The sequence below is a fragment of the Cyprinus carpio genome, chromosome B5 (genome assembly GCF_018340385.1).
Source record: "Cyprinus carpio isolate SPL01 chromosome B5, ASM1834038v1, whole genome shotgun sequence".
Lineage (NCBI taxonomy): Eukaryota > Metazoa > Chordata > Actinopteri > Cypriniformes > Cyprinidae > Cyprinus > Cyprinus carpio.
Window position 1 is genome coordinate 19,165,328 of NC_056601.1, and position 23,344 is coordinate 19,188,671.

A 23,344-nucleotide genomic window follows, 5' to 3' on the forward strand; every position below is an offset into this window, starting at 1 on the left:
AAATTGCAGTCACAATTTTTATTCCAAAAAAACACAATTTGATATTTTTACCATCGCAAAATTGTGCAGTCCTTGTCTTTGCTTTTTAAGTATTCACCAAGACTTGATGGGATCAAATGCAACAGTTGTTAATACCAGGTGTAAACAGGTGTGAACTGAAATAGCAAGACCCACATCTGAATAGATGGTACTAATGTAACAACAGTCTTATGGAAATGATCTAATATCTTCAGTGGCATCACTCCTTCTGTTTCTCCTCTAACCTCATAGCAGGGTCACAACTGTCTGCTCTTTTCTCCCCTGACCTTACATCCTCTCTGCTCCTCTTCCCATCTCTTTCCCTTTAACCTCCTCCCTCGCTACTGGGATAGTCTCCCTCAAAATGGTATTGGAAACTAGTACCTGTAAGTTGGCTGTGAGTGCTTCCTCTCCACTGCACGAGTAGTATATGTCAGTCGCAACGTACGCCATCACCACTCAGGCCACGCTTTTATCTAATCCGTGCACACTGGGAGACCCTTCTGTCCAGTGGCTAATGCTGCAGTCGCACAAAATGATCTTCCTTTCACCATTTGAGCACATGCAGTTATGAGCTAACACATGCCGCTGCGTGTACTTGTGTGTGTGTGTGAGTGTCTGTGTGTGTTTGAGTCTCTAACTTCAGCTTTCATCTTCTGATTTCTTGCGGTTATTTCCATCTTCATTAGTCTCTTTGTTGTTCTGTTTGTCTCTCTGACATGTAGTCCTTCAGCCTGATGTTTTGTTTGTACTGGCCCATTGCATGCTGGAGCCTGTTGGGGTTTCACAAATGGCACAGAGAACTTCTTTCTCCATTCTGCTGCTTCTTTACCTTTAGATCTGCTTTCTAACTTTCACTGTGTCTGTCTGAAACCTAGACTTGGTGACTGTTAGGACTGCAAAATTGATTGAGTATATTCACAAGATTATGATTATGGCTGCCATAGTCAATGTGTAGAGGGCTTTTGTGTAGTGGTTGACTGGTATATATAGGCCAATATTTAAATTTTTTTTTTTTGGCATTGCCAGATACCTTTTTTTCCCCTCTGGCTGATAAAGAGTTGAAAACGGGACTTTTATTTTGCCAGGGCCTAAGCGCAGATGCATAGGAGCACCCATTCTCTGTTTACATTAGTGTGCTGCCATTGTTTTGCCTAGTCATACAAACTGAAGTGCTGTAATACTTTTTTCATACATATACCGCATATGGGTGCATATAGCCCAGCTAGATTTATAATGTTTCCCTTTATTTGCTCGGTATTTCTAAATTTAATAAAATGCAACTTACTGTTGTTGTTGTTTTTTGCTCAAAAAAATTTTTTTTATTTTTTATATGTATAGCATATGTTTAACCATGCAGCAAACATCATTTAAATTTCATTGCAGAAATTGTTATGCATCTTATTTAGATATTCATTGACTTTATATTGGCCATCGGATACTCTGCTTTAAGATATCAACATTGGCCATCAATAAATCTGTATCAGTCAACCACTACTTTTGCGAATTGTATGTTCATTAGGTTCCTGTTTTTCTTTTTCTTTTCTTTTTTATGTTTATGCAGGTTTATTATGCAACAGTGTTGCATATATTCATAAAAATGTAAAATTGTAGTCCTTTTACTCCCTTGTGAGTTATTTGTGTTGTGGCTAATCACTGTTCTCCTGTGTTGTTGCTGAAAGGAGCGGTTCACCCAAACATAAAAACTTTATATTTTTATCCCCATGATTTTGTTCCAAACTCATATAATTGCTTTTTCTATTGAACACACGGAGTAGTTGTAAAGAATTTTCAAGCTGCTCTTGACTGCACAACAAAAGTGAATAAGAACTGGGCCTGGACTTATTAGAGTTACTGTGGAGCAGATGATTTTAGCAACTAACTAATTTTGTTTTGGTGCATAAGTTGTGTTGACTTGATTTTTTTTTGCCTTGACAGCTCTGGTCCCTATTCTCTTTTATTATTTAAAAAATGAGCAACTAGAACATTCTGCTAAACATCTCTTTTTGTATTCCTTGGAACAATATGAGGATTATTAAATAAGGCCAATTTAGTTTTTTGGGTGAACTATTCCTTTTAGTTGTCTTATAGTCTAATTCGGCTATGTTATATTCCTTTAAAGTTTATTTAGATCAGCAAATATTCTTACAAATGCAAAGTCTTAATGATAAAATATATTTATCTTGCAAAACTTGCCTACACAATGCCAGTACCATATACCAAAGGTCACTTTGTTAAATACAGCCTGTGGTTGTAGATGGTTTTGACAGTTTGGCTTCCTCTCATGTCACCTGCAGGTACGGTATCGGCGGGATCATGCCTCAGGTAGACAGCTGCCCTACTTCCCCCTGCTGGAGGACCTGATCAGGGATGTGTGTGACGGTGCTGCACTGCTGACCGTGGTCCATTACTACTGCCCAGACCTGATGAAGCTTGATGGTAGAGTGAAATAACACTAGGGTTACTATACTAGTTAGCTAGTCTAAAGAAAGCCATGTGTGTAATCTCTTCACGGCTTGTAGCACCAAACCTAATCAGGTTTCCCAAACACTCCTACTGCCTCCTTCACCCCACCCCAGAGTTACATCATTGCTTCAGACGGTTGTTGCTATGTCAGGCAGCTCAAACAAACAAGACATGTTTTGAAGGCGCCACAGTGCTTACATTCTTTGGAAAATCATACGAATGGTTTGCTTACAATTGTTTGCTGCAAATTTAGCTGGGAAAAGAGAAAGTATTTTAACACACTTCCCCTTTAAACTGGATGCTTTACTTCATTTTAATCCTGTTAATCCTACAATAAAGCATAAAAATCAAATTTGTTTGAAATGGAACATTTTATTGAACCTTTAGACAAAATATATTTTAAAAATATGAAGAAAAGTGTTTTTTTTATATATAGGCATCAGGCAGTTATGGCTCACATAGTATGATGTAGGAGAATATATAGTTCATACTTGAGTAGGAAGAAAAAACTTTTAGACATGTTGAGCAAACTGAGAAAAAATATGCATTTTGGTGCAGTATCTCACAATGTTTCTTTGTAAGATGATATTTAATTGCTTAGTTTTTAATGATCAACGCTCTATCGTTGTCATCTTGAAATAATACTAACACTGAAAAAGTTATACTTATGTTTACTTTATAAAAATCTGTAAAAATTTCAGAGTTCCACAACATTGATCATGTTTATAATTTAGAGGAAATGTGCATATCATATATATAATACACTAGGTATGGTTCATTTCTAGAGTTTTGTTGGTTTGCTTTCTTATACTTTTGATTGATTGTAGTTTTATTCCCTTGGTGCTTCACTGCGCGTTGCCTCTTGAGCTAAGTAAATATTCTGTGAAATGTTCTTTTCTGATATTTCAACTCCCAAGCAAATATTGACCTCGTTTGGATTCAGCCCTTGATTTAGCGTTCATGAATGTCAGAGGCTGTAAGCCTCAGGAAAGCTTATTTGCTAACTTTGTGTTTTCTGTTATCTGCAGATATCTGCTTGAAAGAGGTGACCTCAATAGCAGACAGCCTTTATAATATCCAGCTGCTGAAAGAGTTTGCCAATGAGTACCTTAACAAAAGCTTTTATTTGACTCTAGAGGACATGTTGTATGCACCTCCTGTTCTCAAGGTAAGTTATTCAGTCATGTATAATGTGTCTTGTCATTAACAGGATGTTTCATTTCCGCATGGGTCTGTTCTTGATTCTCTCATTGTTTGATTTCTTCTGCAGCACAATGTCATGGTATTTATAGCAGAGCTCTTCTGGTGGTTTGAGATCGTCAAGCCTGAATTTGTCCAGCCGAGAGATGTTCAGGAATTTAAAGATGGTGAAGAAGTTTTTTTTTTTTTTTTTTTGCGGTAAATTTGTCATACTGTTGAGTGAAGGGGCTTAAATGTGTTAATTTTGCATTTTTTAAGTTTTATTGGTTTAAAATACAAAATTTTAAACAAAGTTTGCATGAAGATTCAACCAAAATCCTTATATTTTGCCTGTTGTTCTGCTAATTTGAGTTAATAATTAAAATTTGTATTATAGCAAGAGCAATGACTCAGCCCAAGAGTGCCAGGCCTACTGTGCCCATCTCCAATGCCACCAAACGGAGCTTCCTGGTGTCTCCTGGTGTGGCTGATCCAGCACTTCCTGTTCAGAACAGCCCGGATGTTTGTAACAGGTACTTCCTGCACCCTGAAGAATCTGAGCCTCTGTAAGTGCTTCATGGTTTTGTCTCTTCCATGTGTTGCTTTGGGTGTAAATGTCAGTGATCTTTGTCAATGTGAAAGTATGCTTTGGACAATATCCTTAGATTTATTTTGAAGCAAACTGTCTAATAATTAATATTCCCTCTAATTTGTATTCTTGCTTAGCCAAACCTTTTCTACTGGGCAAACCGTTGGGCCACCAGAGTAGAAAAAACATGTACCAACAAATATAATGCAATACACAGACAAAAATAATGTGGGCTTCCATATGCTTGAAAATTTTGTTTTGCAATTCACAAAATTCACTTTGCTTGTGTGATTATGATTCACGCCTGAATCATATTGTCTCATCATATCTTTGCTTTGTCATGTTGTGCCTGTGTCTTTCTGACATGCTGAGACGGAACTGCACTGCCCTGCCTTACTTAAAAGAGCTTTAACTTTACTGTGGATCTTATTTGACACTGGCATTAAAAAATAGTTAATTGGACATAAAAGGCATTTTAATGTTATGCTAGAGCTTTTAATACAACTCTGTAACTATAGTATTCAGACTGTTTTCGATTAAGTTTATCTTTTTAAAGGGTTAGTTCACCCAAATATTAAAATTATGTCATTAATGACTCACCCTCATGTCGTTCCAAACCCGTAAGACCTCCGTTCATCTTCGGAACACAGTATAAGATATTTTAGATTTAGTCCAAGAGCTTTCTGTCCCTCCATTGAGAATGTATGTACGGTATACTGTCCACGTCCAGAAAGGTAATAAATACATCTTCAAAGTAGTCCATGTGACATCAGAGGGTCCGTTAGAATTTTTTGAAACATCGAAAATACATTTTGGTCCAAGAATATCAAAAACTACTACTTTATTCAGCATTGACTTCTCTCCCGGGTCTGTTATGAGCACGTTCACCTCACATCCGGTTCACGAACGAATCACTCGATGTAACCGGATCTTCTTGAACCAGTTCACCAAATCGAACTGAATCGTTTGAAACGGTTCGCGTCAACAATAAGCATTAATCCACAAATGACTTAAGCTGTTTACTTTTTTAACATGGCTGACACTCCCTCTGAGTTCAAATAAACCAATATCCCGGAGTAATTCATTTACTCAAACAGTACACTGACTGAACCGAGCCAGATAACGAACGAAACATTGACTCGTTCTCGAGTCAAGAACCGTTTCTGTCGGACGCGTCCGATTCGAGAACCGAGATGCTGATGATACTGCGCATGGGTGATTCAGACTGACACACAGCGCATCTGAACTGAACTGGTTCTTTTGGTGATTGATTCTGAACCGATTCTGTGCTAATGTTATGAGCGCGGGTAAACCGAAGGCTTCAATCAAGGGCAATCATCGCCAATGAAGTCATTACGTCGAGCGCAAAAGAACTGGTGAACCGTTTTCGGCAACCGGTTTATTGAATCAAACTGTCCGAAAAGAACCAGTTCGCGGAGAAGAACAGAACTTCCCATCACTACCGGTGATCCGAAAACCGATGCAACCGGTTCTTGACTCGAGAACGAGTCAATGTTTCGTTTGTTATCTGGCTCGGTTCAGTCAGTGTACTGTTTGAGTAAATTAATTACTCCGGGATATTGGTTTATTTTAACTCAGAGGGAGTGTCAGCCATGTTAAAAAAGTTAACAGCTTAAGTCATTGGTGGATTAATGCTTATTGTTGACGCGAACCGTTTCAAACGATTCAGTTCAATTTGGTGAACTGGTTCAAGAAGATCCGGTTACATCGAGTGATTCGTTCGTGAACCGGATGTTGAGGTGAACGTGCTCATAACAGACCCGGGAGAGAAGTCAATGCTGAATAAAGTCGTAGTTTTTGATATTTTTGGACCAAAATGTATTTTCGATGCTTCAAAAAATTCTAACGGACCCTCTGATGTCACATGGACTACTTTGAAGATGTATTTATTACCCTTTTGGACGTGGACAGTATACCGTACATACATTCTCAATGGAGGGACTGAAAGCTCTCGGACTAAATCTAAAATATCTTAAACTGTGTTCCGAAGATGAACGGAGGTCTTACGGGTTTGGAACGACATGAGGGTGAGTCATTAATGACATAATTTTAATATTTGGGTGAACTAACCCTTTAAGGTTTTAAGCAGAGCAGTGCTGCTTGTCTATATTTGTCCATCCACATGGAAAATGCGTAGTGTCCGTTCTGATTAGATTTTGGCTCGATAGGCCTGGAGACCATTTGTCCTAATTTTTTGTGCTGGTGGTTTGCCAACTGTGCCCTCTGCTCGCTGTTTCAGTAATAAGGGGAGTTCCAGCTTCAGCCCCTCCCACCCACTACTGCCACTGAGACAAAGACAGAAGAAGGCTCAGCCAGGAGAGGAAAGCACGGGTATGGCATTAAGTTTCTAATGCCATTCAAATTAAAATATTACTTTTCATGCTCACATGAAAGGGATTCCCAGAAATGTCGAGTCTCAGAAATAGAAATGATTTTTAGCACCTTTGGTTATTTATTGATTTATTTTTATTGCAATCTTAAACTTTCACAAAAATGTGAAGTTAGCAAATCATCAACAAAGTTTGTATAGAGTCTGTAAAAGAATGTAATCCTAATGATTTGGATTAGTGGTATAGAACGAATCCCTAACCAGAACTTTTAAGGAAAAAAAATATTTGGCTAACAGATAAACATTGTTTTATCCCCATAACAATATTTTTGTATTGTAACTTTGACAGTTAAGGCACTTCTGCCTTATGGTAATTTGAATGAATGCTTCAATTGTGAAGTATATTTAAAATTAATTTTTATTACTCTATCAAGTAATCATGTTCCTTTTTACAGTTTGAGTTAGAATGTGACTTGAGTGTAATAGAGTCTGGTAATCAAATGTTTGTGCTTTTCTTACCAGCCTGTCGAAATCGTTCCAATTCTTTTACGCAAGAAGGTCACTCCAGAGGATCAGTGGCTTGGTCAGATAAACGGCAGAGGTACCAACACTGTTAATAAATATGAATACTTAACATATCTTTTCAGATATTACATAAAATCTGTATTTTGTTTGGTCATGATTCTCTTACTATTATTATAATCAGGCCACTGTCTCAGCTGAATCGGTATGTTCTCCACTCTGCTATGGACAGTGATGCAGATTTGGCATCGGGCGACAGCGTTAGTCTGACTTGCTCCATCAGTGAGGACAGCCTGGCCTCCACTGTAACACCCAAGCACCAGAGCCATCCGGGTCAGGGCAACGTTAGGCGGGTCAATGGCCACGGTCTGCTGGGCAATGTTAACATGGATGAGGAGGATGAGCTTGTAACTATTGTCAGGCCAGATTCATCCAAGAATGAGACCACCCTGTTAGACTCTGAGGATGCAGAGCGACAGAGTGCTACCCCTGGTGCTAAAACAGGCATTTGGGGAAGACAGGAGGAAGCATCCTCAGATTCCCGAACAGCCAGTTTCTTTCTGGAACCTCTGATGCCTGCAGTTCTCAGGCCAGCCAAAGAGAAGTCAGTATGCCTAAATAAGGAAGAAGAGTCGGGAGAGGGAAGGCAGCGTGGATCAGCACGGAGAGTAGCAGGAGCAGAAGGTGCTGTGTCATCTTCCAGACGGAGACCTCCATCCACCCTTAACCGGACCTTTACCCCCAACACTAGCTCTGAGTTTGAGACCACTATTGAGCCTAAATCCAGTGAATTTGTGCCTCCAGCCCCTGGGCAGACGCAAGCTTTCAGACCATTGGCAACAAGTAGTGTTGAGCCATCTTCTGCTGAGTGGTCACCTGGGTTTTACCTTCATTCATCAGTGCCTGAGGACAAGAGGCCTGTCCAAGCATGGGACATCCATCCAGGCTCTGATATAGAGACTGTGGAGACCATTGAGGAACAGGATGCAGAGCTCACCAAAGAGCTCCATCCAGACAAGAAACAGTTCTATGAGGAGCATGAAGAGTCAGCAAAGTTGCAGGAAGACATGAATGTAAAGGAACATGAGGACAAGGATGGTGGGAGCAGGTGCTCAAGCCCTGGTCAGTCCCAGGTCAGCAGTGTAGCTAGCGGGAGCGTGCGCATGACCAGTTTTGCTGAACGGAAGATGCAGAGGTTTGGTAGCAATCAAGATATCCACTCCAGCACAAGCAGCTCACAGCGGACTACACCAGATGGCTCGGAGAGTTGCCCCCTTCCTCTAACCTCCTGGAGGATGAAAAGGGACCAGAGTCCCACACCACAGAACAAGGATAGTGCCAACATGCTGGCCTCCGAACTTGTTCAACTCCACATGCAACTTGAAGAAAAGCGACGTGCAATTGAATCCCAAAAGAAGAAGATGGAGGTCTTGACAGCAAGACAAAGGCTTAAGCTTGGAAAAGCAGCCTTCCTGCACATAGTAAAGAAAGGGAAGAGTGATACTCTCCCTCAGCCTATGAAGTCTGAGTACTACTTGAAAGATGGCCAAAAACTCAATCAAGAAAAAGAGAAATCGTCGAAAGACGACACCTCTGTTGGTGCTCTGAGAGATGGGCCGAAAGAGGCCGAAGAGTTGGAGAAGGCATCTCTTGAGTGGGCAGGTGGGGGGACTGTGTCCCCTAGTGCCTTAGATATGGACGAGGAGATTGATCTTAATGAATGCAACCGCTCCATTGAATTGTTGAACGAGGCTATTGGAAACATTCAGCAGCAGATGATGCAACTTTCGCTCCAGCAGGAAATGCTCATGAAGCAAAATCTTCAGTCTCCAACAGGTGCTGCTTCACCACCTAGCAGTGACCAAAGTAATGCATCTGAACCCAGGGTAAGAGCTTCGATACATTTTGTTGAAGCAAGTGGCAGCCCTGTGGTACGAAAACCACCCAAACTAAGTTCAGCACGGCCTCGTTCCAAACCTTCAGAGCTGTTGCTAGTTAAGGAGCAAGGCAAAGGACAAAAGAGCTCAACTCCTACACCTACTGACAGCACCTCTGCCAAGTCCATTCATGGGGGCAGGACCCCCAAACCAGAGCCGGAAGACTTTGTGCAGAACTCCACAAGATCAGACTCATTCAACAAAGACAAAGGGAACTCAAAAAGCACTACATTCCACCTTAATGATGAAGCTAACTTGAGGATGGTCTCAAGGGAACCAAGTTCTGTGGCCCTTGGTGTCACTTTCCAAGAATCTATGTCCACTACCTTACAGGATGCTGAGGGTACATTTGATGATGAGCCAGCAATGGATAATGTCTCCTCAGAGGATATTTCTAGAGGAAAAGTCAATCTTATTGAGGTAGACTTGTCTGATTTGGCTGCCAATCCAGATGAAGAAAGCGCCAATGTATTGGATGTAACCACTGATGGGAGCGATGGGGAAAAGAAGTCTGGCATGGGCTTCTTTTTCAAGGTAAAAAAAAAAAAAAAACTCACTTTGTGGCCAAGAAACCCCTATATATGACAAAAATAGCAACTACAAACAACCACTCAGACACAAGTTTCTAGTTTTACTTTTCCTACCTATTTTGTTGTTTTATGTCTGCAGGACGAGCAAAAAGCAGAGGATGAATTGGCCAAAAAGCGAGCAGCGTTTCTGCTAAAACAACAGAGGAAGGCAGAGGAGGCTCGGCTCCGCAAGCAACAGCTGGAGGCTGAAAGTGAGCTGAAAAGAGATGAAGCCAGGTATTGACTACCTTTGAAGTGTCATCTTCCATGAATATAGATATGATAAAGAGATGCTTTGTAACTTTTTCATGAAGTTTGTATGTTTAAAGCCTCTTTTCTTTTCCAATTCTAGGAGGAAAGCTGAAGAGGAAAGACTCAGAAAAGAGGAGGAGAAGGCCAGGAGAGAGTTGATAAAGCAGGAATACCTTAGAAGAAAACAGCAGGAGATGTGTGAGGAGCAAGAGCAGCCCCAGCCCAAACCCAAATCCAAGCCCAAAAAACAAAGGCCGAAGTCTGTGCTGAAGGAAGAACTCTCAGCTGATACACTTCACAAATGTCCTGCTACCAGTAAGTATTAAACTGTGCCTTCTATTGTTGCATTATTACGGAGTTAACAGCAGACATGTTTGATGACACTTAAACTAAAATAATGAAACCATGTTTCTCACCAGATGAGAATCTCATCAGTGCCCAGTCTGGCTCTAGTCTGTCACTGGCCTCTGTGGCCACCACTGAACCAGACAGTGTCAACTCAGGAGGGGCGGGATCTCATCGGTAAGTCCTTCCAATGTCCTACAGGCTGTGTGCAGATGCGTGCTTGCATTTTATTAATTCGTTTCAGAATCAATCGACCGTATTCAGACTGTGACCCCCAAAGCACTTTAATGTTGCTGTTTGTTTCTTCCATTAACAGAGGAGAATCAGTAGAGTCAATTCCAGGCCTCAGTCGCAATTCCAGTCGGACTACAGAGAGAGACTGGGACAACGGTTCCACCGCTTCTTCCATTACATCAACATCCATGGCGGAATACACTGGTGAGTTTTCACTTTCCATTCTGTAGGATCCAAGTGGTTTATATTTGTGATGATGCTCTGTAAGTGTGGGTACCACATGCTGATCTGGAGTATTAAATCATTTATACTGTTTTAGATTCCTCAACATCAGGACAGCATCCTGTGTTAAAAACAGCAGCATGCTGATCTTGACCATGCATCAGGCAATATGTTTGTCTGTGTGCTTGAGTGCATAAGCACACATCAGTTTTTTGTTTGGATATATATTAGTGGATAAATTTGTTCTTTAAAGGTGTTGTATGTAGGATTGACGCCGAGTGGTTGAACTAGGTATTGCAGTCCAAATTCAAAATATTGGAGAGGGTTTTTTTTCCACTCGGCCCCTCCTCCTCAGACGTGACGCACATGCAGGTTACCAGATTGCGACACCAATAGGAACGAGTGCACATGACAATGAACGAAATGAAATACGCTTTGTTTTCCGCCAACTAGCAACCCGGGGTTGGGTAATTGGGTAAACTGGCAGTGGGCAGGTTTCACAAACCAAAACAACGACAGACATTCCGGCCCGGAACGCACATTTTCAAAGGAGAATAACTGACTGTTACATTGTTTTTCAGATAAACAAGTATGTTAACTTAGCATTTTTTCTTAAATGTCTGCAAACATATTAAGGTATTTTTATGCTTTAGTAGAGTCAAAAACTTACATACAGTACCTTTAAGCCTAAACTCTCTGAAGTGTTTCACTTGTTTGTTCTTTAATTAGCTAACATGTTGACTAATGCATTTTACAGGGCAAATACATCCTTTTTTGTTCTGTTGCTTATGTTTGTAGAATAAATACAGGCATTGCTTTGCTTGAAGCTGAAATAAGTTTGTATTCAAAAATCAGTGCAAAAATACTTGGGTTTATGTAAATTATTTGGGTGCTCAGAATGGCATGGTTACATTAGCATTGATCAACTTTATCTTGTTAGCGTTCTCCTCAGGGACCCTTTAAATTGTTTAGGAGGAGAATAGGAAGGTTTGTGTCATTTGTTGGGTGTCAGAGTGATGGATGAGTTAGTTTAGCTTTTAATCATGGAGACTGAGAAGCTCTAGTACGCATCAGCGAGAGCTGTATAGGGCTCTGAGAGGCATATCATGACCTTACCTGGTGAAACGACAAATTGGCAAGTGATAAATCGAAGGGGAAAAAATGTTGTTGCCGTAACCAGCCATGAGAGCAAGACAGCGTATTATTGGTCAGTTGTTTTCTATTTATGTCACACTTGGTAGTCCCGCCCACAGTGAAATCCCATTGGTCCAAATTCCTGCTTCATGTGATTGCATTTTAAACATCAATATGTATGTTTTTTTTTTCCATATCACACAGTGTTTCACAGTGAACAGAAAGGAAAAAAAACAAAAACATTTTTGAGCAACAAATCAGCATATTAAAATGATTTCTATATCACAGAAATCATCACAAGAATAAATTACGTTTTAAAATATATTTAAAAAGAAAATTGTAGCTATATTTAACAATAATAATTTCTTTTAAGTGGTTTCTTTCAAAAACATAAAAAAAACTACCAAATGATAATGTATATGTGAAAAAAATGTAAAATGAATCATTATGTAATGAGTAAAAAAAATCCATGATCTTATAGGACATTGTTTCTTCTCATGTCCTCTGTTGATGTTTTTGTTGTTGTCACTGTAGGACCCAAGCTTTTCAAAGAGCCAAGTGCGAAGTCCAACAAGCCTATAATCCACAACGCCATCGCTCATTGCTGCTTAGCGGGAAAAGTAAATGAGCCGCAGAAGAACTCCATTCTTGAGGTGTGTGTGAACAGTTTGCAGATTCATGGCATGCAGATAGCATGCTGTGATGTAACCAATTAGTTTTGATGATAAATTACAGTGAAAAAAATATATATATATTTTTTTTTGACTGGTAGGAGCTGGAGAAGTGCGAATCCAACCACTTGATGATTCTCTTCCGGGACAGTGGCTGTCAGTTCAGAGCCCTTTACTCCTACTTCCCCGACACAGAGGAGATCCACAAGCTCACCGGCACAGGGCCCAAGAGCATCACTAAGAAGATGATTGACAAACTCTACAAGTACAGCTCAGACCGCAAGCAGTTCACTGTAATCCCTGCCAAGACTGTGTCTGTTAGTGTAGATGCACTGACTATCCATAACCACCTGTGGCAAGCCAAAAGACCCGCAGGGCCAAAAAAGAGCGGAAAGTGAAGTTCGATGGCACTTTCGCAACGAGGCCCGTAATCACTTATCTGCTTCCATCAGAGTTTGGATGGAAGAGGCTCGCTGGACAAACAAACAGGCATGAACGAACATGCACTTCATTTGAATGTGTTTTGGGTTGAAGTAATCATTTACCCACAATCCTGTGGTCTTTTTACATGATACATTTTTTTGTTACTTGAAGTATTTATTAGTTTGGCACTGATTAGCTCGTTTAAACAAAGCACTTCCCCCATGATTGTTTTTGTTTGATTCGTTTTCCCCTTTTTTGCAAGGGATACACATTTGCCTCTTAATGTCTTCAAAACATGTCTGCTGGCTCTAAGGACTGCCAGAACTCAAATTCATGTAAAAAATAGCTGACTTGGTTCTCAGCAAAGCTTTTTTGCCTCCAAAACATGCTGCTCCTTTGTTGTCACTGGGAAAATCCCAGGTCTGCATACTTTTGGCCTTCATGCATTGTGGTACTATGTCTGTTTATTCAGCGCTTTAAAAAATCAGCTCAGCTGTAGCTCGTTTTTTGGAAACTCGGTGGTCCTTTCAATAGGGAATCAAACAGACCTTGATACGTGTCAAATGCAGTTCTCTTCTCTTCTGTTCTACTCTGCAGCGGCCTCTCCTCTGGACAGTCTGTACTATGGTGCACTTATGATCATGTTTTAGTAATATTATCATGCAATGTAATCATGTTGATGTGGCACTGGAGCTTTTTCTCATGCAGAAGAGCAGCATGCTCTGTTATGAAGAGTGTCGCTGTAAACGATTTGAATGACAGTATTTAATATATTCGTAATCGGTTACTTCCCTTGCCGTCGCTGTCTAATTATTTACCAAGGTTGAAAACATTCCTCAGTGAAAGAAGTGTCAACACTGCCGACATCCTCATGTTTAGACGTTGGAGAACACTCATAAAAGCCTCGTGTTTGGTGTCGAGATCAATTGAGTGTTGCACATGCACTTTATTTGTTTGCTCATGAAGGTGTATAGTGGGGTAGATTTTCAAAGGGCTTACTAAACCATTTTTGCTTTTAAAGCTAGTTGTTGAAAGGTGAAGGTACTTTGTTATACACCGAGAAACATCTCTCAAACACTATTAACATGGAAAAGAGCACACTGACAGCCCCTTAATGACTCTTAAACTACTGTTTCCAAATAATAGTTGTTAGACTTGTCTTTACATCGTTGCAATGTTTAATTTTAAATTGCAATTTTTCATATGTGTTTTTATATCAACTAAAAGATTGTATTGATGTTGATCACCTGTTTTCTTTTTGTTTGTTTGTTTTAAACACTACTATTCATTCTTGATCATTTTGCTTCTTTTACCATATTATTATTTATTTTAAATAAGACAGAGAATTAATAAATATTTCAAGTCAAATTCATTCTCATTATTTTTTTTTCCATTTAATTATTGACATTGTCTTCTTCCACTTTATTTTATAACACCTCTTGCATTATACAGTAAGTGAGCTTACCTCATAGTAATGAATATTAGTACCAACTAAGTATTGTGCAAAATTGACTATGTGACTTTTCATGTCGGCAATTGATAAACTTTTGTATTAATAGCTTTACTGTTGTTGGGTGATTGGAAGAAATGATGACAGTCTAATTATTTGTGGTCTTGTGATGGGCGTCCCAACTTCTGTCAACTGGAACACCACAACCTCATCGACAAGCACTGTATCCTCAACAGTCCACTGAAGACACATTTGTATCCTGGCAACTGACGGTTTATCCTCAGCGGGGGGCACAACAGGTCAGGCAATCGGTGGATGGATGGTCATTGGACAAGAACTCAGAAGACATTGTTATTTGATGTTTGTCAGGATGTGGGGTGAGTACTATTGCACTCTGATTTGATGTTGGCTTTAAAATCAAGTAATTGTGACGAATGTTTCTTTTTTTCTGCCTAGCTCTTTTTATTTTTGTGGTGTTCCAGTATATACATGAGGCATGGTTTCAGTCCTGTATATATACAGAAACGGACTATGTTTGCAAAGAGATACCGAAAGGTAGGATGGTCTGAAGTCACTTGATAGTCACAAAAAGTATGTGCATGTTATCTGCCAGAGAAGTTGGTCAGATAAATGTCAGCTATGTATTGTAAAAATGCAGTTAACCAATAAAAATTGGGAATACAAATGTTTGGATAATTGCATTTTAGCTAAGAGATCACTCAAAAGATTGTTGTCATGGTTTACTTTCATGTCATTCTAACTCCTATGGCTTAATAAAATAAGTTTTGAAGAATGTTATTGCTGCACTTTTACAAACGGTGAAAGTGAATGGTGACCAGTGGATGTCAAGCTACTGAAAGGACAAAGAACTATTGCTGTCAAATGATTAATCGCAATATAAATACACATGAGTAAAGTATATATATTGAAAATATTTACATGTGCTTACATGTCTATGTTCATATAATTTATATTATAAATGTATGTAATATATAAACATTTTTCCGAAATATATGCATGCATGTGTATTTATATATACATACATTTACACAGTACACAAACATATATTATGTAAACAAAACCTTTTATTTTGGATGTGATTAATCGCGATTAATCGTTTGATAGCACTAAAAAAATAAATTAAAAAAAAACATGATCTCTACAACTCATGCACTATATTCCAAGTCTTCTGATGCTATACAGCTGCTTCATGTGCAAAACTGACTGAAATGTAATTTATTCACTGGAAATCTTGCCTGAGCCTGGTCACCATTGACTTTAATTATTTGGAAAAGTGTAGCTTGAACATTCTGCCCAACATCTCCTTATGTGTTCTATAGAGGGAAGTCATAAAGGCTTTGAATGATGTGTTAAGTTATTTTTAGATGAACTTTTCCTCTTTTCTCTATAGATTATCCTGCTGGTTTGACCTCTGTGATTATCTTTGTGAGTGGTTTAGGAGAAATCCGCTTGTCTATGTTTAACAGCACCAGTCTGACCTCTGTGAACAGTCTGATTATGGCACACCAAGGTATCACAGCAATAGGACTGCAGACCTTTGATATGTTTCAAAACCTCAAAACTCTCAATTTGGACAATAATGGTCTCTCCCAAGTCTCATCAAACTGGTTCAGCCATCAGGGTACACTTGAGACACTCAGACTCTCATATAATAAAATCACTACACTGGATCATAGTTCTCTTGATGGGATGTCAAACCTGCTCAACCTAAACTTGTCTTGGAACCAGGTTCACACTATAACCCCAAGCAGTTTTCTTGGTCTCCGTAAACTGAGGCAGTTAGACCTGTCCAACAACAAACTGACACATTTGAGTACAGATGTGTTTCTTCCACTTAACGGCACAAAGATCTGCTTGGATGGAAATCCCTGGGACTGCTCCTGCTCTGTGAACGATTTTGCCAAATACCTGAGAGGTATGCATTTGTTTCCATTTTGTACTTATCTAATGCTGTTGAAATATTCATTTTTGACTGATAAATGTTTGCAGGTCTGCAGAATGCCTCTCTTCTGGAGAATGAGATGCTGGTGTGCTGCAATAGCCCTCCTGATTTGAAAGGTGTACCAGTATGGCAGGTACCAGAGTGTAAAACCCTCACATCCATGAGCCCTACCACTACAAGTATTGCCACTATGGGTCTTACCACTGGAAGTCCTGGCACCGGGAACCCTGCCACTGTATTAATAACCAAACCTCTTACAATTGGTCACTCGACTTTAATCGGTTTTATTGGTAGGTGGAACTAATTCATGGCATTAATTCAACCCTCAGCTGGGTAACTTTCATATCCGGTAGCTTGCGTTGTGGATGACTAATCTTTTATTATGTAACCAGTGGTACTTTGTGCCCTGGTACTTGTCATCTGTGTCCTTTCAGCATTGTATCACAGGAAACGAGAGAGGAAACATCTACAGACTGTAAAACCTGCTTCAGAGAAATCCGAAATGATTCGAACCAGTGAATCAACTGCAAAAAGCAATGGAGAAGAAAACAGAAAAGTGAAATCTGAAATCGCTGATAAAACCCAAATTGCCACAACAGAAGTGTTATTGAGGGCAAACCAGATGGTGGTTGGAGATGAGAAGATATCACAAATTTACCATATTTATTCATCAGGGCCATATGACACCAGAGAACCCATTAAACGAGTGAGATCTGCCGGGCCGGTCTTGTGCAGGATGGAGATGTTTTCTAAACCGACAGAAGCTGATGAAGTTGGGGTAAGGAATGATGAGTACTACAATGGATGGATGATCTCAGAAAGAACAAAAGACAATGTGTGTGTTAATACTGAGGAGGTGGAGAAGTTGGAGGATGGAAAACGCATAGCAGATGAGGAGAACGAGGGATCCACTGAGGTAAGTAACACCACTGACGCACTGGAATCACATGAAGATACTGATGAGAGTGTTCGAGCTGGAGCAAGTGTAGATGAAGACGTTCTTCACCATAGAGTGGAGAACAATGTGTTGGATCACCTGAACGAGTTGGCCGTTGGAGCAGGAAGCAGTCAAGATGTTCTCCAGATAAAACACGTCATGTCCCGGTCTGAGGAGCCTGATGAAAAGCTGCCGTACTTCACGATCGGTGCTGATCCAGAAAAGCAGACCACTGGGCTTGATCAGAATACTGCTAAAGGAACATCTGGATCTTTAAGACCTATTCGGCGGGTACTGACCTGGCCTCCGACTGCGGCCCAGTGGAAGAAGCAGTGGGCTCAAAATCAACAAGTCCTAAATGTGTTCCCACAACTAATATTTGTAACTGGTTGCAGGCATGAAATCAGACCATTTCCACCCAACATTTCTCCTGCAGTCTTCCCAACTGCCCCACAGTTCACTGCAATAGAGTTTCTGCCTGAAATCACGTCCCCAGTGGAAGTCGCTATTGATGAGGACATTTACAGGGCAAGTCTTGAGTCATCCAATCAAAGAGTCCTGCATTTCAGCGCAAAGGAGTGCTTCTCTAATATATCACCAAGGGAGGATGGCAGAATTATTACAAATGGGGAAACTTGGATGTCAGGTCTCGAGTCGACCATCTTTTCCGACTTGTCCTCCAAGAACTCGCCAGTTGATGAAAGTGAGGTCTGCTCTGAATTCAGCATTTTTAATCCATCATTTGGTGGCAGCAAGTCAAAGCCTGCTTTTGGAGAGGAGATAAACAACAAAGACGATGTTGAGCAAATACAGAGCGGGAAAACAAAAGCACATCGAGTTCACCAAAGTGAGCAGGTTGCGTCAGAATTGCAGAAGCAGTCCAAGAGAGCAGGGAAAGCTGCACAGAGAGACCTACAGCAAGGTCAGATGTGTGAAGGGTCTGACTCAAGAGCGCCCCCTGCGGGAGGTTCTCCAAAAGATGACAGCCTGTTGCTGGGCAATGAGTACAACTTTATAGATCTGCTACATGAGGTGGTGGAAAATCACGGGCGCTGGACCCGAGACAGGTGGAGACAAACACAAAAAAACAAACACAAACTCAAACAGAGTCGTTAGGTACTGGAAGTAAGTTTCTAAATATACAATTGATGAAAAATGACATATAAAAAAGATATCAAAATAATCAGTTCTTCTGCTCTGTAAGGTGAAACCTGCAAAACACACTGTAAAATGTACAAAATCTAATAATGGATATGGTATGAAAAATTGCACCTGGTATGTACAGACATTTGGATTTATTTTACTGCATTATTAAATGCAAAAATAAAAAATTTGTGAATCTATGCATCAACAAAGTCGAAGTATCTACTGGTAGGAAATTAATGCCACATTTCTCTGGCTGCATGCAGCATTTATTGATTCATTCTTACATGTAAGTACAGACTTCATTTAAGAAATTGTACAAAATTTAGAAGTTCATATATTGTTCAGCACAATCCAAAAACAGGAGCCAGCAAATGTAAACATGGGTCTCTGACACATTTGGCAAGAATAGGACATGCATGGTCCATGTTTTTCTAAAACTACTGGAAAAATAACACAAAGAAATGTTTGTAAATTACAACAGCTGTGATCAGCCGATCAGATTTTAATCTCAGGGAACTAGTAAAAAATAAGGAATCCGCAGGCTATTTTTAACATGCACATTATGCATATGCTTTCCAATTATGGCTGGACATTTAAGAAAACATTATTTAAAAAACATTCCAAAAGCAATCTGCATGACAAAACTGACCAATGGACAGAATGTAGGTGACAACATCTTTACACAAGCAAAAAACATGAATATAGTCTGATGAACTGTACAGTGTTCTGCTCGACATGTCAAGGGTTGACATTCACTTATTACTGACAGTCTTGGAGCTAAGCAGTAAATAAACTGATATGCCAGATCAGTAGAAGCAAAATAAGGCAGAAAACATCTTAAATACACAATAAACATGAATAATGCAGATTTATAAAATAAATATTTGAAACATAATAGCTACAAGGATTCCCGTTTCATTGCTTTTACTGTCTTCAATCACATTTCTTCATGGAGACAAACAGGTAAGAATGATACGAGAGGTATACAACTTTAGCACATTCACATTTTCTGTTCAGTGAAAGATGAATACATCTGTTAAAAGAATAGAAACCGTAAAAACAAAAGCAGCTTTCCATGATGGCTTTAAATGTCAGCTCCATATACTGATGGAAATGACAATGAACCATGGAATGTCTTAATACAGAAGGCAAAAACTAATGTATTGTGAAATGTGAAACTGGAATTTGTAATGTTTTCTTTATGTAGTTTAAAGGGTTACTATGTACTGCTCAGCAGAGCTTAGTGCAATAAAATCAGCAATTCAAATGTATACTCTCCCTCGTGCTCTCTCTCTCTCTAAATATATAGCTATACCTTTTTATCCTAAATGAGCAGTAATACAGTATGTACATTGTACACAACGAAATAAAAATATTAAAATAACCGATTATTTTTAGAAGTACAAAATGCTGAATGCTGTTGTAAAGAGAAAACAAACAAAAAACACATTATAATATCACTGAAAAACAATGGTTACCAACAGTATGTACTACATCTAATATTTTCTAATGTATAACCCGAACATAATTTCAATATTGATCTTATGTACTGTATATTACCATTTGGTATCTCGTCAATGACACCTAATCAAGATCTATGAAATACTTGTGACGCACCCGAAGCACATTTCTGCTGGTGCAGTACAGTTCCTGTCAGTCTTCAGAAGGACCATGTGTTTGCTGTAGAATATGTTCCATTTTTTGCTTTAAATTTGAAATTGTATGGCAATTGATCTAGCTTCTGTTCTCGGCAGATGTAAACCGGCATATGATAACATTTATAGTGATAATTGGCAGCGATTTATATTAAATCATCATGGTGTTCAATAACATGTAGAAGTTTCATCTTGGGATTAGCAGTTTCAAACATAAAACCCTTTGTGCTTTGAGGACGAAACCACAATAAAATACTGTGAATACTATGGTCACTGAGCATGTAAAGAATATTTGGCTAACTTATGGTATATATGTACAAATATACACATATATATATATATATATTTATATACTATATTTGTGCATAAATATGTACAAAATATAGCACTGATGTAAACTAATTCTGTTCAATATCATACTGAAACACCTTGCATGTATGACAGGGCACTATCCAGTGTTAGGTCAGCTTATTGGCGTAATAGTTGTTTCTTCCTTCTGTCCTGAGCTGCCCTCTTGAATACTGCTTTACTATTTCTGATATATACTGCCCTATAAATCCAAAGTGCTGGACAGCTTGTTTGGTCCAAAGTGATTCAACACCCCACACTTGCACTGAGCCAAGTCTTAAAATACAAAAATGTAATGACCAGCCACATTTAGAGAAGTCTGAAATGTGCCATGAGATTCTATATATCTGTGTCGTAAAAAAGAGACATCTATAAAGTGTTTCAGTAGTACAGTTCTAGCCGTTGGGCAGCTTGGGTAGTGAATGTGTTGGCACATGGGTCGTGTCTGTGTGGTCGGTTGGTTGGTTGTGTGTCCTGTCACTCTTCATGCAGACTGTAGCAGCTCAAGGCAGAGGAGGGAGGGAAGGAGGGTTAACAAGAACCTCCAGTTCTTACAGATGGGTCTCATCCCTGGTCTCAGGTCCATAGTCTTGTCGTAGCTTGGCTCCGGCCGGAGCCCCTGGGAGATTCTCAGGGACGTGTGCCAGCGGATCAGAGCGGATGATGTAGCTACAGAAAGGTAGAAAACAGGTTGAATGGTTAAAAACCAGCTGGCTGAACTAAGCACAGTGTTTAAGGTGATCAAATATTGATCTTTTAATGAAAGCCGGATCAGATAAATCATAAAATGTAAAAAAAAATAAAAAAAATAATTTCAAACCAAATGTATTTGCAAAACATCGCAAACTGTATATTTGTACAACCCTTAGTTCATATTGTTCATGTTTTGTAGCATAACCCAAATGTGGTAGCATATAAGCTGTTTATTGGTACTTATTTCCTTATTCTGCATGACCATATTTTAGATCCCTTAACCCCCATACTTAAACTTAACTACCTTAATATTAATAAGCAGCAAACTAGGAGTTTATTGAGGCAAAAGTTGTAGTTAAAAGTTTGTTAGTAGTGGGGTATTCCCACCCCAAATGCACACCATTGGTTGAGTGTGGTTGAGTCAGACAAAATTGACCTGACCGATCTGAGCTTCAGTCTGCCAGATGAATCTCCAGTCACATTCATCTTGTTCTCATCACAAATCATTTTGGACAACGGTTATTAATCCTGGTCCTCATGACCACTCGCTCTGCACATTTTGTATGTTTCTCTTATCGCTTTAGAGGTTTGTTCCTTTAAACCGTAAGTGCCAGTGCCCTGCGAGGTGGACATCACAGGATATGCTGCCATGATTCCATGATTCCATTAAAATGCATGAGACATTACTACAATGCAAATCTCATGATTACGGTTAAATAACACTTCACACTTCAGTAGAAAGTTTTGTCTGTGTGTGTGCAGGCAGTGGTGTAGTGCAAATCTGTGTTCTTAAATGAAGTAAACTTCAGCCAATTTGCTGTGTGCAGGGAGTAGTGAACACTGTGTAGGGACCATGTCAGTTGGAACACAATTCATTCATGGAGCTCTCTTTTTAAACAAGACTGATCTGAATCAGGTGTGTTAAACGAAAGACATGCAAAATATGCAGAGCGGGCATCGCGAGGACCAAGATTAAGAACCGCTGATTTTTGCATTGGCCTTTAATTGGAATAAACCTCACACTGATTGATTGGTCAGGCTGGCAACATTTGTGGCTTATGAAAATGTTTTTATAACTGCATACTGTTTTATATTGTATGTACAGTATTTGCCACTATTTACAAATATACAGTAAATAGCATCTAACACCATTTACACTAAATAAATAGCACAAATTAAGTAGCATTTAACAGAATTTGCACTTAAAGGCAAATAGCATTAGCCGAATAAATAATTAAAAATTTTATAAATATTTTATTTATAGTTTCCCTTTCTTCATACTACATCTAAAGAGTTATAAATTGTTTACTTGTCACATTTAACTGGAAAATAATTTTCACGACATTAATAAAACTGCACACTTCCCTCTTAAAATATGCCACTTACACAATGTCGTTGAGCTCTAGAATGGTGTCCGGAGGAGGGTTTATCAGCACATATGACAACGTGTTCTGATTATCATTCATTTCATCTGCAAGAGAAAAAAAAAACAGTATCACTATCATACTTATCCCATATCAGTTCTTAATAATCCAAAACATTTATACTGAGAAATTATCCATAACATTTATCTCCGTTCCTACTACAAATAAAACTAAGCTGTTGACTGAGTCAGAATAGCCCCCCCCCCAAAAAAACCTGGCAAAATTGGAACATATATTAAATCAAAATGTCCAAAAAAATATGGAAGCTGTTGTGTAACCCCACTGTGTTTGGATTTTGTTGGCTGGGTTTCTGAGGCTTTGTTGTATTTTACCTGCTTGTAAATGACTGAGAAGTGTGAACCTTTGCAGGTCTGGAAATAAGGGATTCAAGACTGGGACAAAGTGCCTCTGATTCTCCAAACCCACCTGTTTGAGCCACTTAGCGCCAAGCCAGGTAAAAGAGAGAGAAGGGCTAACCGTTACTGACAGGGCATGGCTGCATTTACGGAATGCCCATGCAACCGCAAGCGCTCCCCATGCGCGGACGCATGCAGACAGGGTCCGCATCCACCCTCGCATTCAGTCTCTCAATCCATCCGTCTACTGCATCATAACCACAGCTGACCCATTGAAAGTTGCTCGTTGCCATGCCAACATACAGCCCAAAGTCAGCAAACAGTAAGACCGACACACACAGATATAAGCATGCTTAGAGGATCTGTCAGGCCCACCAAGCCAAGGCTCGACCAATCAGAGTGAAGCAAAAAACATTAGTAGTGTGGGATTGGGAGGAGTCAATGGCCAAATGCTAATTAAC

At 39.5% G+C, this 23,344-nt stretch overlaps 3 protein-coding genes across 17 annotated transcripts in view; 2 read left to right on the plus strand and 1 right to left on the minus strand.

The window, feature by feature from the left end:
- Nucleotides 1-14,279, plus strand: part of LOC109062457 (calmodulin-regulated spectrin-associated protein 1-B) — a 29,308-nt gene extending 15,029 nt beyond the window's left edge. For 3 of the 6 annotated variants that reach the window (XM_042724733.1, XM_042724728.1, XM_042724734.1), the window contains 14 exons: nucleotides 372-404; nucleotides 2,316-2,457; nucleotides 3,513-3,652; nucleotides 3,755-3,851; nucleotides 4,061-4,229; nucleotides 6,513-6,604; nucleotides 7,125-7,203; nucleotides 7,309-9,595; nucleotides 9,731-9,867; nucleotides 9,983-10,197; nucleotides 10,302-10,404; nucleotides 10,544-10,665; nucleotides 12,352-12,470; nucleotides 12,590-14,279. In XM_042724733.1, the coding sequence (XP_042580667.1) occupies nucleotides 372-404; nucleotides 2,316-2,457; nucleotides 3,513-3,652; nucleotides 3,755-3,851; nucleotides 4,061-4,229; nucleotides 6,513-6,604; nucleotides 7,125-7,203; nucleotides 7,309-9,595; nucleotides 9,731-9,867; nucleotides 9,983-10,197; nucleotides 10,302-10,404; nucleotides 10,544-10,665; nucleotides 12,352-12,470; nucleotides 12,590-12,886 (4,032 nt within the window). In that variant the 3' untranslated portion in view covers nucleotides 12,887-14,279. The remainder of the gene's footprint in view (nucleotides 1-371; nucleotides 405-2,315; nucleotides 2,458-3,512; nucleotides 3,653-3,754; nucleotides 3,852-4,060; nucleotides 4,230-6,512; nucleotides 6,605-7,124; nucleotides 7,204-7,308; nucleotides 9,596-9,730; nucleotides 9,868-9,982; nucleotides 10,198-10,301; nucleotides 10,405-10,543; nucleotides 10,666-12,351; nucleotides 12,471-12,589) is intronic. The other 3 variants (XM_042724732.1, XM_042724729.1, XM_042724731.1) reach the window with 3 other exon arrangements.
- A 155-nt stretch (nucleotides 14,280-14,434) lies between these two features.
- Nucleotides 14,435-18,850, plus strand: LOC109062454. Its single transcript, XM_019079543.2, has 5 exons — nucleotides 14,435-14,738; nucleotides 14,818-14,916; nucleotides 15,773-16,297; nucleotides 16,372-16,614; nucleotides 16,717-18,850. Exons 1-5 carry the CDS (start codon nucleotides 14,681-14,683, stop codon nucleotides 18,375-18,377), a joined length of 2,586 nt encoding a protein of 861 aa, XP_018935088.2. The 5' UTR covers nucleotides 14,435-14,680; the 3' UTR covers nucleotides 18,378-18,850.
- Nucleotides 18,647-23,344, minus strand: part of LOC109062459 (potassium channel subfamily T member 1-like) — an 80,324-nt gene continuing 75,626 nt past the window's right edge. For 6 of the 10 annotated variants that reach the window (XM_042724736.1, XM_042724737.1, XM_042724738.1 and 3 more), the window contains 3 exons: nucleotides 22,954-22,965; nucleotides 22,490-22,574; nucleotides 18,647-21,079 (listed from right to left, as the gene is read on the minus strand). In XM_042724736.1, coding sequence (XP_042580670.1) covers nucleotides 20,962-21,079; nucleotides 22,490-22,574; nucleotides 22,954-22,965 — 215 coding nt within the window. In that variant the 3' untranslated portion in view covers nucleotides 18,647-20,961. The remainder of the gene's footprint in view (nucleotides 21,080-22,489; nucleotides 22,575-22,953; nucleotides 22,966-23,344) is intronic. The other 4 variants (XM_042724742.1, XM_042724744.1, XM_042724739.1 and 1 more) reach the window with 1 other exon arrangement.